The sequence below is a fragment of the Macaca thibetana genome, chromosome 9 (genome assembly GCF_024542745.1).
Source record: "Macaca thibetana thibetana isolate TM-01 chromosome 9, ASM2454274v1, whole genome shotgun sequence".
NCBI classification, from domain to species: domain Eukaryota; kingdom Metazoa; phylum Chordata; class Mammalia; order Primates; family Cercopithecidae; genus Macaca; species Macaca thibetana.
Window position 1 is genome coordinate 89,598,272 of NC_065586.1, and position 17,223 is coordinate 89,615,494.

Sequence of the window (17,223 nt, forward strand, 5' to 3'; positions counted from 1 at the left end):
CTGTAAAAAAACAGCACACAGTATTTACAACCCCACAAAAACTGACTTAGTGATAATAACCTACTGGTCCTTTTGAAACACAAACCAGATAATATCACTCCTCTGCCTGATTCTGCAGAGGTGTTCCATTGCTCTGCAGATCATGAGCCAGACTTTATGTATGCTGTTCCCTCTACCTGGAGTGTTCTCACCAACCCTCTCTGCTACTCCTCCTTACCTCTGAACTCAGCTCAGTCACTGCTTCTTCAGGGAATTGGCCCCTGACTTCCTTGACTAGGTTAGATCTCTTTATGAGAACTGCAAGGTATAACTGTAAGTTATTTGGCTGGGCATGACCATGAATGGACTGTACACTCTGCTGTTGCTGGTATAGCCACCAGGTTGCCTGCTACATGCACAATGCTACATAAGCCCTGGGTTCCTAGCAGGGTCTCTAACTTCGTGGACCTTGCAGTCTTCTGGGGTAAACAGACAGTTATCAAATGTGAGAATGCACATGAACGCCACTGTGCCCTGCAAAGAGCTTACAGAGAACTGAACAAGGGATTGAAGTTAGCATGGGGCCAGCCGCATGAGCGAAAGGGTAGAATGGCAATGCTTTGAGCTCTGATGCAGAATGAGGTTATGTCAAAATAGCATTTGCTCAAGCAGTCCTTTTAATATTGTCAGTCTAAGAAGCTAGAGGAGAAAGGAATGTGGACTAATATCCCAGGCTGGTCGTGCCAGCTTGAAGGATGGCCACCTTCACCATAGTGAAATAACCCACGGGACTGTTTTCCTCCTCTTCCTCCATCCCAAGAGTCTTCCTACTCTCTTGCACTAAACTACCCCACCCCAGGGCCAGGGCCTCTTGATTGCTTCTTTAAATGAATTTTCTTTTCCAACAGCCCATCCTCACCTATCGAGTACATGAGTAACATAGCCGGTCATTTTCATTTAATTCCAGAATATCTCTACTATCATCCCCATTGTACAGACAGGAGAATAGATTCAGTGAGTTCACAGCAGACCTGCGTTCTCAAAGCCAGGTGTCTGGTTCTTAGTCCAGCATTTCCTCCACCATGTCACAGCCTCGGGACTGAGCCAGGCCTTTTTCAAAGCCCCAGGAAGCTAGAGCTGGCCGCCTCCTGCTGGCAGGGAGTTCCTTCCAGGCTTCTGGTGCTACTGCCAAAGAAGGGAGGGTAGGAGAAGAGAGGGAGGTGGATTATACACAGAGAGGGTCCGCACTTCTGTTTCCCTTCCTTGTCACGGAAGGAGAGAATGAATTACGTGGGGGACCCAGGGGGATAGGAAAATCAATCATTCATGACAGTTAATAAATGCCAGAAAAGTATTTACTCACATTTATCCCCTGAAAGTCACATTCTTCATCTGTTCTGATTTGTCTTTCACTGATGGCACCAGCCAGGTAGGCTCAGCAAGAAACAGCAAAAGGTTTTAGCCCAGTGTTGCGGAGAGAGTTTCATTTAACTTCATTTTTTTCCAGCCAGGGCTGGCTCCAAAGCTAGTTTTTCTTACTAGGTTGTTTGCTACATGAAAAGCAGACTCCCAGAGGTTTCTGAGATTGCCGACATCCTATGCAAGATGACTGCTCCCACCCACCCGCCCACCCACTCACTAATAAGACATAATGCCGTCCTATTTTTGGTAACAATTAAAGGGCCTCCCGGTGAAAGCAGAAAGCTGTTTATTTTCTGTGACATCACTTCACTTTGCCTTCGAAGGCTGGTCTGTGCTCAGTGTTTTCGTGGTGATGCAAGTCGGCTCTCTCCTCCAGCAGTTGGATCCCTCCCATCTCACAGTACCTCACAGGTCTCTTCCCCCGAGCAGTGCATTGCTGGAGCGAGGAGAAGCTCACGAATCAGCTGCAGGTCTCTGTTTTGAAAAAGCAGAGATACAGAGGCAGAGGAAAAGGGTGGACTCCTATGTGACCTGTTCTTAGAGCAAGACAATCACCATCTGAATTCCAGAAGCCCTGTTCATGGTTGGGGATATTTTCTCGACTGCATGGAATCAGAAAGAAGCAAAAGGATGGGAAATGCCTGCATTCCCCTGAAAAGAATTGCTTATTTCCTATGTCTCTTATCTGCGCTTTTGCTGACTGAGGGGAAGAAACCAGCGAAGCCAAAATGCCCTGCCGTGTGTACTTGTACCAAAGATAATGCTTTATGTGAGAATGCCAGATCCATTCCACGCACCGTTCCTCCTGATGTTATCTCATTGTAAGGCCCGTAAGCATTTTGATATGTAATTTACGATTTAAAAATTCCAGCCGGTGGATTTGGGGCTTTGCATGTATTTGTAGAAGGGCATGGAGAGAGAGATTCCTCTTGCATGCATGGCCATTTGACGGTGCTAACATTTGCTGCATTTAGAATTTTTGATTTTTTTAGCTGCTACCGAACATGCTTAGATACCTCCAGCCCTGAACATTATCATGAGAAACCTGTAGCCGATTCATTTCTCTTACTTCATCCGGGAAGGAATAGTATCGTACTTCATAAAATAGTGTCAAAATAGTCACTGTTATGCTAAACCGGATTAACATAAGGTTTGTTCTGTGTGTGTGTGTCTCTTTGTGTGTGTCTGTTTGTTTGTTTTCTGTTTTTTGTTTTCTTTCAGATCCTTTGTGAGATCTGGTTTTACTGAAATCTCAGAAGGGAGTTTTTTATTCACACCATCGCTGCAGCTCTTGTGAGAAATATTTATATCATGACTATTTTTAATATGGCATATATTTGGATAAGCCTTCTAGTAAAATGATCTCGATATTAATTTTGTCCAATGTGATTCTATTTCTGAGAAAACAGAATATCAGTAAAGTGAGAGGTAGATGGGTTTGTTTGCGACTTCACACCAACAGTGCAGATTGAGTCTTACAATGGTAAATTTGTTAACCTGTCGTGCTGTCTACTTTAATGGCTATTCATGAAGTTGTTGGAATGTTGCAGCAATGATCCCAATTCCATTCCACTATTTTACTTTCATTTTTAACTTGGGAACTTTGGTTCTTTTGCCCTGGAGTTTTTGAATTAGTCAATACAGAACCCAGCATAACATATGTGTTCAAGATGTTGTCTCCCGGGGATCTGGGGCAGGCTGCTACTCTGTATGATTTACCATGTGGGGGAAGAAAACACCTCAGCTCTTTCTAGGTAATTCCTTAAAATATCAATTCTCAAGAGACAGTTTTTTAATCTCATCTAATTTATAACTAGTTCCCTTACAAGGAGGGAAAGAAAATATTAATATAGAATAGTGCAAAGGATTACTCTCTGCTATATGTTTTGAGTTGGCCACAAGGGAACCACATATTCACTCTATGCCTGAAAATATTCAAAAAAATAATATTTGACTAAGAAATCAGATCTGTTCACAGGCATAATGGAACACGTAAAATTTGTTCTGATGTGTAATGTTTGGCAGTTAGAGTCCTACTTCTTATAGCGGTATCACATGGGGGTCAAGAGGTCTCCCAGGACTTAGGTTATCAGGTCACAGACTTGGTTTGTAGCTGGAGGGATATGGGCAGCACTAGCCAATTGTGGATCAGCTGAGTCTTGGCTATCTTAACTGCATGATTCAGGAGCCAAGCCTTTCACTTGTTTGTTTTCTATTTTTTTTATTTTCTTGCCTTACCTGGCCATTTTGGCTGTTTGAAGTTACATACACAGAGGCAAACAGCATGGAGTGAACGTTGGAGACAAGTGTTTAAACCTCACCCTGCCACTCATAGAACCTAAGCATGCAGTCTTGTGCAGATTACTAAATCTAACTAAGCCTCAGTCTTCTTATCTCTAAAATGGAAGTGAGAACACATATTTCCAAGGTTTAAGTAGATAAAACACTTGGCATAGGGTATGCCGAATGCTTACACATTTTATAAATGGCAGGGTTTAAAAAATTTGCATCAAGCTAAAAAGCTAAAAGTCACTCAATCTATTGTTTTGTCTATATGAAATTCCTAAACTGGTTTGACTGTTTAGTTGAATTCACAAACTTGATCAGTTGTTTTGACATTATGTAATGTTGTTGGCTAATGTCCTTCTACTGGCTGATGTCTTCAAATGATTAACAATTGACTAGATATTCCTAAGGAGTTTATCTATTTGATTGATGGCTAGTGGTGTGACTGGGGGAAGTGTTAGCACATCAAACAAATCCAAAAAAGATAGATTCTTTCCCACAGAAAGGGGCAGAGTCTCTAATGCTGAGATCCTTCCATAGGATAAGAATTTGCTGTCTCTGAGAAAGTGATACATTGTGTTTATGGTGCTCACTTGTTAAATGAATAAATGGCTCATTTAAAAAGCATCCTTTTGATATGCTAAGGCACCTCCCTTCCCCTAGGATAGTTACATAGATCAGTCCTTAAAATTCTAGGAGTAGTGTCAGTAGACACTAGATGGACATTAGCTGTGGCACAGAAAGCCTGGAGTGATTAACCTAATCAGTTACCACATCTCCGCTTTGTTTTTGTTGGGTGGACCCAGTCACGGCAAGCACAGATGCTGGACAATGTTATAGAAATAGTTACCGGCTGCTGCAGGGTAATGTGATTACACGTATTTAGAATCACAGAGGGAAGCCAAGGGACTGGTTTTTAAATAGCCCAACCGAGTGTGTACCATGCCCGTGTCCCATGCTCCGAGTTCCTATGGAACATTCCAGCCTTTATTTCTAAAAGCAGTTCAGGTTTCAGAAATAACAAAAGGCGAGTAATTCTCGCCCTGTGTGTTCTCGGTTAACTCAGATTGGCTAACCTCAACATGGTAGACTTGTGCCAGTGCTGATCTTATGCAAAATTGTCAGGGGCCAAAGTTTGTCCCTAATCTCCAGGACCCTGTGCCTAAAGACTCTGCTCTCCATCCTTCCTGCCCAATGTTCTCTGCTTCCTCCTATCCTCAGGAAAAGGCCTAATAAACTCATGTGCAGTGAGTAGGAAATAGACGAGAAGGCTCTGAATACGAACTATGAAGCGATCATAACAATTGTGGGAATGCATGGATCCCAGACAGAAAGGTCTCTTCTGTGAAACAGGGCTGTCCAGTGCCCTGAAAACCCCATATGATCTGCCAATCCCCCATTGGAACATGAAGACCAGCGGCATTGGACCACCAGATTAGGCCTAGATTGCACAAGCCGTTGAGGTTTGCAATGAATTCCAGCAGCATTTGTGATTGTGAATTACCACACTCACCCCTCATACACTGTGAAGAGATAAATTTCAGAATCAATTCAGCGTGATTGATGTAGGAAGACAGTTCGTTGGTTTCTTGCTTTGTTGTTGGGAAGGGTTAAAGCAAATGTCCTATTTCCATCATCCACCCTAAAAATCTGATAATGTCGTTATGCCCCCAGATGCTTTTTCAGAGCTTCTGCAAAAGCCATGATGAGAAGTACTTGTTGAAATGTCAGTCTGGGGTACTGAGGAAAACAGACATGGTATCTTCAGTTACATGCAGTGTTTGGGAAAAGATCCTGGTAGGCCGTGGCTGGCAGTTTGTGTTGGAGAACAAGAAAAACAGAAACCCACATTCTGTAGAGAGGAGAGAGAAAGAATAAAATTATTCAATACAAATTCATCAGATTAGTTGTAAAATACATTTTTTAAAAAATCTCATTTATGGTTTTAAACGTAACAACAAAAACCTTTCCAAAGCAAATGCAATTTCATTCATGTTTTACATAGGGCCAGTTTTGAAACATAACCAATGACAATGATTATGCATTCTAGCTTGCTTTTAGTGATAGAAAGTGGTACTTTTAGTGAATGGAATTTAGAGAAATGTGTTTTCACACATTACAGCCCTGTTCCTTCTCAACTGCAGACTGAAATCCCCAATGATATGGGCTCATGATGGAAGTGAAATTCCAATTTAAGAGGACAAAATGTGGCCACGTCATCACCCATTTATAATGTATTTTAATTAACTAAACCCCTGTAATTCCTGAGAGTGTTCTATTTTCAGGGAGTGATTTCCAGGGTAGTTTTAGTATCATACCCAAATAAAATAACACAAAACAAAAACACTGCATGTAAGAATCCGATGTGACCAGAAAAAATTTCTTAGTATTCCAACTGGATGTGGTCTTGTTTGAAAGACAGAATTGATCTTTGATCTTTCAGGGTCAAAGGAGGGGAATGGCATTATTTTAAAAATGAATCCACAGTCAACACATAAATACATGATCCATAAGAAATTAAAAAATAAAAACAATGGAAAAGCAAAAGACATGAACAAAGGAAGGAATCAGTCCATCCTTACTAAGGCTTTATCATTTAGTCCTTCAAAATATGATCTGTCCGGGAAAAAATACCCATGGTCTCCTTTACCTTTAAAGCAATTGCTACCTTTTTCTATTCCTCCTTATATTACAAGCCTATAATTTAGCAGTCTTCAATGACCACTCAAGCCAGACCTATCAGCCAAGGGTGCTTTTGGAGGAATTATTAGCTGGTTATAGATGAGCATGTTTTGGTTTATACCCAGCTGATGTCCCCATGATGGACCAAAAAGCATCTAGGCTGTTTTGTCTACAATTTGCCCAATGATCCATAGATCTAATCTTTAACTTTTTAACTAATTACTTCTTTTTGTTTTTACTTTCTTAAAAATCATTTTAAAGTTTTATTTTAGATTCAAGGGTCCACGTACAGGTTTGTTATCTGAAGCGAATTAATTCTCGTAACTACACAAACTAGCGCTCGCCACAAATGTTTTCTCTGAAAGCGTATTTCATCCTTTCAGTTATTCAGACAAGAAATTTCAGAGTTACCTGACCGCTCTCTTTCACTATCCACTTCCCCCTGGACACGTATCCTGTCCAACAGCATGAGAATCTGCCTCCTCCTCTTCACCACAGCACCATTGCCTTCATTGAGGCTGCATTTCATTCACTGTTTCACAGGCTGTGGCAGGAGCCTCCATGCCTCCCTGTTTGCTTGCAGTTCCCATCTGACCCACCTCCATTAGCGTTGCCTTTCCTGAGACACAGCTCTCCATGCTTTCATGACTCCCTAGAAACAGAGAAAGTCCAGACACCTGAGCTGCCGTCCATAGCATTTGGCCCTTTCTATTTGTCCAGGGTTATCACTCACACCATTGACTTTACACACACACATACACACACACACACACACACACACACACACACACACGTGCCCAAACAAGTTCTGCAGGATCTCATTCTATGACCTCTGTTGATTCTCAAATTCTCTAGACTTTACTGATGTCTGGCACTGTGTGCCATTTATTAGAGCTATGGTGCTTGTATCTGCCTTGTGTCTTTCTTGGAGGATCACCCACAAGCTGTGGTCCCAGAGAAAAGCCCAGACATGGCTTCCCATATATTTGTTGAATCCAGTTTATGTTTCCATTGATTTTGTGCTGAAGGCTCCTGTGTTACTCTCAGCAGATAGTGCTGGTCATGTTCACACTCTTTCTGATGTTTGGTGCACTCTATCTGAGTTCATGTGGACTAATGGTGTGGAGGTCTGGGAAGTGAGCCGAACTAAAAAACCTCGAGGAGATATTTGCTCATGAAGTTGTAAATTCAAACTTCCTCAGCAGAGATTTCCAGCATACCAGATTTCAAACCAAAGCATCTAAGCCTTTCGTTAGACCCACCGCTTGAATCTCTTTTGTCCCACGCTGACTTCACATTTGGCCTCCTTGGTTTTTAGTTGGACTGAAGAGGCTGACTAGTCTGTCCTGGGAAGGGTAGGATGCTCCTTTATCCAGTCTGACCGGACATCCAGAGGGAAATGTTAGTTAAGCACTATTAATATGAAAAGAAAAATCATTAACACAAAGATAATTGCCTTTTTGATTTATTTAAGTACCTGCTTAGCCAAAACAAGTATTTATTTATTGTATAGTTGCAAGCAGCAACAAAATGAAAACAAAAGCCTCCCATTTTAGCAGACATGTTTTGAGACTCTACTGGGTAGCAGGTAAAATGTTGGGCTTTGTGAGGGACACAAAGATGAGTGACACGCTGTCACTTTTCACCCTGATATGGCAGCTCCAGGCTGGTAGTGATTCTTGATATGGTAAATTATACTTTGCCTGTATTTGAATGCATTGGTTTCATTTAAAAAATTATTTTTATGTAAGTAGAGATGAGGTCTTGCTATGTTGCCCAGGCTGGTCTTGAACTCCTGGTCTCGAACTCCTGGTCTCAAACAATCCTCCCACCTCACCCTTCCAAAGTGCTGGGATTACAGGTATTTGTCTGGCCTGCTTAAATGTATTATAATGTAGTCTTGATAAGTGTTCTCATTTTGTTCAAAATGATATTCAGTTGATTAGTGATGATGGTGATGCTTGCTGGTTGTTGATGCTGTGGCTAACATGGGCTACAAAATGTCTGCAAGGGCTTCACAGCATCAGCTGTAATATCAAAACAGCTGACCCTGGTGAGCTGGCAATGAGGCAGACAACACAGGCTTGTGGGCAGATAAGCATGGGTTCAAATCCCCACTCTGCTGCTTACTAGTTGTGTGATTTGGGGCAAGCTTAATCAAGTCTTGATATCTATCTCTACAAAATGAGGAAGAACCATAGTACCTATTGCACAGATTTACAGTAAGGATTAAGTAAAACAGTGCATGGAAAATGCTTGGCAAGGTTCCTGTAACTCAATACACATTAGCTTTACTACAGTATCTGAAAATCGCTTTAATTGGAACTACCGTAACATCAGATTAGTGTCTGATTGTATAATCTGCATTTGCCAATAATCTCAGCTTTAAACATTTTGTGGTTCTATACACAGTTCTCCAGCAGAACTTGCTGAGAAACCTTTTCTTTAAATACTTCTCGCAGGAAACATGAACTATTTACCTTTCAAAAAAAAGTCATAACCCTCTCCTTTCTTCCTCATGAATAAAATGACTGGCACCACATTTTGCAAAACATGCCAGATTTTGTTGAAATAATTAACATCGGCAGTCTTCAGATGAGTGGTTCTATGGTAGCATAGAAAGGGGCCTGAAGGAGAAGTCAGGAGATACGGGTTTGAAATTCAGTTTGACCACTATTGGGCTGCATGACCTTGGGTAGGTCACAAAATATCACTGGACCTCAGCTTTTATTGCATAAAATATTAAAGGTAGATTAAATTGTGGTTCTGAAACTCAAATGCTAGTGGGGTTTGAGGTGGTAAGATCAATGAAGGAAGCAGTTGAGTATAAGACAATAGGGAGTAGTGGTGACTGAGGTAAACCAGAGAAGACATGTCTTACCTAAAAATGACATCCCCTGCTCCAACTGACTATTGCTGAAGGGAATGTGGTACATACATATGGAGCCCTACCTTCCTAATTTTTAGGGGAAGGTGGAAATCTGGAAATAGATTTTTAAACAGGATAAAGACCAAACAAACATAGGTTGGCATTTTGAGACCCTTGCATTTGATTACATCTAAGGTCTCTTCCTATCTTAAAATTCTGTTGTATTCTACAAACAGTTACTTTAATATAATAAAGAAATGGCATGGTTAAAGAAATGGACAAAGATGGCTGGGTGTGGTGGCTCACGCCTGTAATCCCAGCACTTTGGGAGGCTAAGGCGGGCGGATCATGAGGTCAGGAGATCGAGAACATCCTGGCTAACACAGTGAAACCCCGTCTCTACTAAAAACACAAAAAATTAGCCGGGCATGGTGACAGGCACCTGTAGTCCCAGCTACTTAGGAGGCTGAGGCAGGAGAATGGCATGAACCCAGGAGGCAGAGCTTGCAGTGAGCCAAGATTGCGCCACTGCACTCCAGCCTGGGTGACAGAGCGAGACTCCGTCTCAAAAAAAAAAAAAATAAAGAAAGAGATAAAAAGAAATGGACAAAGATTATTGAATCAGTTCTAACAAGCCAATACATTAGGTTGTTCATTGAAAGAACCTCATAATATGAAACTGGCTGTTGTAAGATTATTAATACAATAATTGTCATTCCCAATCTCCCAAACAGGTCCAAAGGGACCTTACCAGGCTCTCCCTGTGGTAGCTGATGATAAAATGATGTTTCAGTATCCCTCTCATGGAGCAAGGATTGGAAAAAAATTGTTAGGCCCATTTTTACATAGCAAGATGGCAGGTGCTTGCATGTGTAAAATGTGATCAAAAGGCAATGGATCTTTAAAAATACAAACTAGAATGTATACGTACAAATCACTCTTGACTTCATAGAGGGCCATAGATTTTGCCCAACTGTGCTTCCATGGCTAAAGATTTCTGGACCCTCCTTTGAGAACTGTCTTTACTTCCAGTTTACAAGCCATGCAATAAAACCAGGCAAGGTTTTATTAGAGGCATTAGTTATTTTTGTATTGCTTGGTGCTAAGCATTTTATAGATCTCATTTTTAATGTCATCATCATGGTAACCTTTTGAGGTAGATATAATTATCTCCATTTTGCAAATGAAACACTGAGTCCTAAAAGGTAACCTCCTCAATGTCATGCCGCTATTAAGTAGCAGAGCTGGGGTTTAAACTCATGTCCTCACTTTTAACCACTGCTGTCTACTTCTTCCTGAACATGAATCATCATGCTTGACTTTGCATAGTTTTGTTCCCAAAATCAAATCCCCTCTCAAAGGGTCAACCTTCGCCATTAACAAGGGTATTCAGGAGAATGTGCCCTAATTCCTGGAGACAATGACTGAAAGGAGTTTCAAAAGCCCTTTGAAAGAGTGGCCGCGTTGCTGGCAAGAGCAGCTAGTTTCCCTAGGTTGCAACTCTCATTTATATGTGTAAGCTCTGATCTCCTCGCTTAAACAAAAATAGAGAGAAAGAAAAGAAAAAAGCAAAAGAAAAAGGACTTATTTACTTTAAAGTTACACCTTAGACTACTGTTGTCTAAACTTGTGTCCTGTGGAGCAGTTGACCTGAAAGAAAAGAGTTCTGTGCTCAAATAAATTTGGGAAACCGCATGTTCTATCCCTGCTTGGTTATTTACAATGAAGTTACCTTGGCATGGAAACATCTCTGAAATTATTCAAAATTGTTTACTTTTCTTAACATCTCATAGAATATTGGTTCTATGGAACATACAGTACTTTGGAAATATATGCATATGATAATTCACTTTATTTTTAGCTTAATTATTTATACTCCACCTCATTCTAGAGAGGCTGGATAGCAAAGGATACGCAGGTGGAAAGAATCCCATCATAATGGATACATTAAACGGTCTGTCTCCACATAAGGAGCAACTCGAGACCATTTTGTTAGTGTGGATTTGTTGATGTGACCTCTGGGAGTCAGCCTCCCCAGTAGGCTCTCTACCTGTTCAAGGGGTTTAGTACACACCCCTTCTTTAGGGACCTCCCACTATATCTCCAGCTTTTGGAGGAAGGAGATGACTGCTTGCAGCTCATTCAACAGGAAAAGGCTTCTGAGTGTAAATATATACTCTCACTGTTTTTACTTGGAGCAGGTTTCATCACAGCTATTTTCTTTTCTTTTTTTATTTATTTAATTTATTTATTATTATTATTTTTTGAGACGGAGTCTTGCTCTGTCGCCCAGGCTGGAGTACAGTGGCGCGATCTCAGCTCACTGCAAGCTCCGCTTCCTGGGTTCACGCCATTCTCCTGCCTCAGCCTCCCGAGTAGCTGGGACTACAGGCGCCCATCACCACGCCCGGCTAATTTTTTGTATTTTTAGTAGAGACGGGGTTTCACCGTGTTAGCCAGGATGGTCTCGATCTCCTGACCTCGTGATCCACCCACCTCGGCCTCTCAAAGTGCTGGGATTACAGGCGTGAGCCACCGCGCCCGGCCTCATCACAGCTATTTTCTAAATGGCTAAACAAGCATTTCCCTGGGTGTGTTCCATGGAATATTCATTTTGTAGGAAGCTCAATGATAAAAGAGTCCCATTATCAGTGAGATTAGGAAACTGTATATTGAATTTCATTTTGAAGAGTCTCAATTTACTTAAGGATAGAAAAGGCATAGTTAAGAACTCTGATTAACTTCTTTAACCCACTTTTCCTAAATGTATCCGCCAGTCTTTGTGCACATAAACCTATTAACCCCTTGAAGGTCGTGCGTTCCAGGGAATATACTCTGGGAGTATATACTGTGGGCAAGGCTGTTGTAGGTTTCCAGCAGATACTGGGCAGGGCTGATACTAAAAAGAGGGAGTTGGCTTCCTCATGGCCACTCACCAGTCCTGGGGAAGTCGGGAAGGGAGAGAACAAGCCTTAGCCTGGAATCCCAGCTCTGCCACTTCCAAGCTTCAAATCACTTCACCTCCCTCACCTTGGTTTTCTTTATCTCTTACGTGGAGAATATAAAACCTACATCTTAGTGTTCATCTGAGGATTAAAATCAGATGTCAAACTGTTGAAGATGAGGGCTGGCATGGAGTAGGCCCTTCTCCTTGGTGTTCCAGGACCGGGGAGATCCAGGGTGATTTTATAAACACACGGGGAGGGTGGGCTGCTGACTAGTTGTGCCAATTCCTAGCAGAGAAGAGTTTTCACTGCCCTGGGATGAGAGATAATCCCAGGAGAATTGGGGATTACCAAATGGGGGTTACCACTCAAAACGGAGTGGGCACATGCTCAAATGTTTGCTAGTGTGCATGTCAAGGACATCCCTGCAAATCTAAAATCCACATCCTAATCCTAGCCCCACCACTGACAAAAGATGTGACCTTGGTTAAGTCACTTAACCTCTGCCAGCCTCAGTCTCCTCATCTGTAAAAAGAGGAGTTGGACTACGTATCTCTCTGGAGTGCCCCCCACCCTCAGGTTAGTGTGGAACCAAATTTAGGTCATTCCAATCAATCCAGGTTGAAGAGTTGGTAATCTAATTAAGGATCAGCTGAATTTTCAAGATTGAGAGTCAAAAAGAACTGTCAAATAATGTACTTGTGTGATGCTTCCAATTTTAATGCTTTTCTGTATTAGGAGCATATTTTAAAATATTCAAATGTAAATTATTCACATGGCACATGCACTTAGAATGTGTGCATTTAACTAAAGTGAATCATCAGCCTATTATTAATTATCACTTAACCAGCCCTATTCTTTTGGATAAAGGAGAATATTAGTAAAAACCAAAGGGTTTGAATCATTTAAGCAAAGCCAGCTTTAAACAACTTGGCAAGCCCCTGCAGCTGTCCCTCCATATCTTCTAACAGCTGTAACCTGTGCATCTTGTGCTCTTTCATTTACATATACATATGCAAACAAACCCATGTTCACTTGGGAGTGTGCACACTCGTGTTTGTACACACTGTCCATGTCCTACCTAATATCCTAGAAGATGTCAATCAGAGTCTTCTTGGGGCAGGTGACATCCTCACGGGACCTGAGTTTCCTTTGCAGTAAAACACGTGTCCTTTTCCTAGATCTAAGAGCTCTTCCAGCTCCAACATTTGATGTCTGTGCTCTTTGCTTAGCTATTCCTTGGCAGGAGCATTGGAGATATGCTCATACACATTACCTCACATAATTTTTAAAATCATCCAGGAAGTCTTTTTGCATCCTCAATCCTATTTTAACAGATGATGAAACAGATTTACCTACTTAATGTGTAAACATACAATTATAACTGGCAGTTACAAGCTTAGAAACCTGATTCTCTATTCTGAATCCAATCAATTCATTCTCCAAGTGACAACCAGGTGCTGGCTACTCACTTCTCCCTTCTTAATCAGAGTGGTTTTCACGGAGTTGGGAATCATTTGGAAGAGCCCCCTAGATCATCTCCCTCCATAGCCAGGAAAACCTGCTCTAGGCTGGAAGATGGGATGCAGGCCACTGATGGGCCAGATACAATTCTAATGGCAATCAAGATATTACAGGTGACTGGAGAGGGTCTGAAGAAGTACGTGTCATTAGAGCCAGGGTGCCTGGCACGGGACCAAATGAGCAGTCTAGTTTGAGACAATGGGAACTTTTCTCAGCAGGAGTCACCCTTCCCCCAACTATTCAGCCATCTGCAGACCCGCCTCCCCGCTCCCCAGACTCCACATGCTTACTCTTCCATGAATGAAGGCTGCAGTGCTATAAGGATAGACTCATACATCTTTAGAGCTACAAGGGACCTCACAAATGATCTAGTCTAGTCTCCTTGCTTTACAACATAGAGAGAAGTGGTATGCTCTAGGACACAGAATTTATGGTCTATTTTATATTAGGACCTAGGCTTCCTGATTCCCTCTTCAGTGTGCTGCTTCCCTGGCCTCTGGAGAGGTGAGGCCCCAGGACAGGCAACCACCTCAGTGGCGCACCAGACTTAGCACCAACACATGAGCCTGCCCAGTCCTTTCGCTCTTATGCATTCCCGTCTCTGGCCTCTCACCTGGAATTTGGGCAGCCTTGACCTTGACCCCCTGTAGCTATATCCTCGTTCTTAGATCTTCTGCTTCTTCATTTACTTCTCTGTTGCTGGCCCTGAGTTCCCTCTGAACTCTGAGCTCCATGCTAACCCTGCTGCCTACTTTTCCGTTCCTTTTGAAGTAAATTCTGTGTGTCCTACCTCTCCGTTCAACCAGGAATCCCCTAACAGCTTTATGGCCTTAGTGTGAAAGTGTCACTTAGTCATGACGCATCCCTATAGACAGCGGAATCTGGAGGAATTAGAGCTTAGTGTTAGCATTTTACAGGCCACATCCTCTGATCCCAGTTTAGTATTAATAATGAAATTATGAAAGCTTAAAAAAAAAACACAATTACAGGGAATTTTAAGAATATTATTCTAAATTCCCATTGAAATGAAATACGCAATTTTAAGAGATAAGTATGGAGCAAAACTTACTGGATGCATTACACAAGGTAAAGTTCCATTTTCTAAATACTTTCGTTTTTTATTCAGAAAGAATAAAAGTATATGATTGAGCACTAAACTTAGTAAGCATCCTAAGGAAATCAGGAGAAAAGCAGTAAAGAAAAGATAAAATAATAAATTAGAAAACAGTGGGAATAAAAAATAAATCCAAGATTTGATCCTTGGAAAATGCCAGAAAAAAGCAAAAAACAAACAAACAAACAAAAAAACAAAGTGGCAGACATTTGAAGGATATCACACACTTGAGTAGGGGAGATTCTGTAAATTCTGTTAATTATTCAACAGAAAGCTTTGGGTAAATTTGGGTAAATATTTAGAAAATAACAAGGCAGTGTCTTCCCTCACACCATACATAAAAGTAAGTCCCAAATGTATTAAGAGCTAAAAAGAAAATGTTAAGGGGAAGATGTAGGCAGTATTTCCTTGATCTGAAGACAGGAAAGGATATTTAAAGAATGAAATCATGTCTTTTGCAACAACATGGATGGACTGGAGGCCATTATCTTAAGTAAAATAACTCAGAAAGTCAAATACTGCATGTTTTCACTTATAAGTGGGAGCTAAATAATATGTACTCATGGGCACAAAGTGTGGAATGATAGACATTGGAGACTCAGAAGGGTGGGGGGTAGGAGGAAGGGAGAGATGATGCAATACTTAACGGGTGTATTGCACTCTATTCGGGTGATGGTTATACCAAAAGCCCAGACTTCGCCACTACACAATATATCCATGTAACAAAACTGCCCTTGTACCCCCTAAATTCATGATTTAAAAAAAAGATTAAAAAAAGATTTTAAAAAAAGAATAAAGGCAGGCTGGGAGCGGTGGCTCACGCCTGTAATCCCAGCACTTTGGGAGGCCCAGGAGGGTGGGTCACCTGAAGTCGGGAGTTCGAGACCAGCCTGACCAACATGGAGAAACCCTGTCTCTACTAAAAATACAAAAATTAGCCAGGCATGGTGGATTACATGCCATGGTGGATTACATGGATTACATGCCTGTAATCCCAGCTACTCGGGAGGCTGAGGCAGGAGAATCACTTGAACCCGGGAGGCAGAGGTTGCAGTAAGCCGAGATCATGCCATTGCACTCCAGCCTGGGCAGCAAGAGTGAAACTCTGTCTCAAAAAAAAAAAAAAAAAAAAAAAATTAAAAGCAAAGAAATAATACATAATAGGAGTTGATATATTTTGTTAAATAAAAATTTAAACTTCTCTATGTTAAAAATCATTAATGAAAAGGCAAATCAGTAATCAGTAGGAAAAAACTTTCAGCATCAAAAGAATTAGGAAAAGACTAAGTAATATCCTTAATAAATAAAAAGTGCTTAGAAAGCAACAAAAGGAGTCAAAGGACATGATTTCATAGAAAAAGAAATAAAAATGATAATTTTAAATGTTGGTGAGGATATGGTCAGATAGGCATTTCCATACTCAGAGTTGGACATGTAATTTGGTACAAGTCAGCAGTGAAGAACCAGAGATTTAAAAACCATCCATAATCTAATAATGGTACTTTTAGAAATCTATCCTAAGTCTATCATAAGGAAACAAGTAGAGATAGGAAAAATATTTATATATGAGGATGGTTATAATCATTTTTATAATAGTGAACATTGGAATCAATAATAAGAAAAAGTTACATCATGATATATCCATAATACAAAACTTACTAATCTATGGAAACTGTATTTTTGAAAACTTGATTGTCATGAGAAATTGTTCATGATATAATAAGCAAATGAAAAGGACACACAATAATATAATATGATGTCAATTTTAGAAATACATTTATGTATATACCATATGTGTATTATGCATATGCATATCAGTGTCTTTGGGTAGTATGATTATGGTGCACTTCATTTTCTTCTTTAAGCTTTTCTGTGTTTTCCAGAATTTCTACAATGAGCATGTATTATTTATAAACAGAATTCACCAAAGTGTATTCAAGGCTGGGTATGGTGGCTAATGCCTGTAATCTCAGCACTTTGGGAAGCCGAGGCAGGTGGACCGCTTGAGCCTAGGAGTTCAAGACCAGCCTGGGCAACATGGCAAAACTCAGTCTCTATAAAAAAAAAAGAAAATACAAAAATTAGCCAGGCTTGGTGTTGTGCTCCTGTGGTCCCAGCTACTTGGGAAGTTGAGGTGGGAGGATTGCTGGAGCCAGGGAGGCGGAGGTTACAGTGAGCCGAGATCGCGCCACTACACTCCAGCCTGGGTGACAGAGTGAGACTTTGTCAAAAAAAAAAAAAAAAAAAAAAAAAAACTGGAAAAACCTCACAAAGTGTGTTCAAAATTTTTAAACTTTCTACTTGAAAAACACAGATTGATATGATCTGGATGTGATTTTAAGACCGCTTACGCTGATTAATTAATTCCTCTAAGAAAGGCATTATTGTTTAATTACTTTTCT

General features: G+C 40.9%; 2 protein-coding genes and 1 long non-coding RNA gene across 7 annotated transcripts in view; 2 read left to right on the plus strand and 1 right to left on the minus strand.

The window, feature by feature from the left end:
• The window catches only part of SLC35G1 (solute carrier family 35 member G1), a 400,995-nt gene that overhangs the window by 254,397 nt on the left and 129,375 nt on the right, over positions 1-17,223 (plus strand). The gene's annotated exons all lie outside the window — the stretch shown is intronic.
• Positions 1,656-17,223, plus strand: part of LGI1 (leucine rich glioma inactivated 1) — a 40,004-nt gene continuing 24,436 nt past the window's right edge. For all 3 annotated transcript variants that reach the window (XM_050802789.1, XM_050802791.1, XM_050802790.1), the window contains exons 1-2: positions 1,656-2,222; positions 2,623-2,694. In XM_050802789.1, the coding sequence (XP_050658746.1) occupies positions 2,008-2,222; positions 2,623-2,694 (287 nt within the window). In that variant the 5' untranslated portion in view covers positions 1,656-2,007. The remainder of the gene's footprint in view (positions 2,223-2,622; positions 2,695-17,223) is intronic.
• LOC126962058 (uncharacterized) overlaps positions 2,038-17,223 on the minus strand; it is a 155,647-nt gene continuing 140,461 nt past the window's right edge. For all 3 annotated transcript variants that reach the window (XR_007728574.1, XR_007728575.1, XR_007728573.1), the window contains 2 exons: positions 6,781-7,021; positions 2,038-5,539 (listed from right to left, as the gene is read on the minus strand). This is a non-coding gene — a long non-coding RNA (uncharacterized LOC126962058). The remainder of the gene's footprint in view (positions 5,540-6,780; positions 7,022-17,223) is intronic.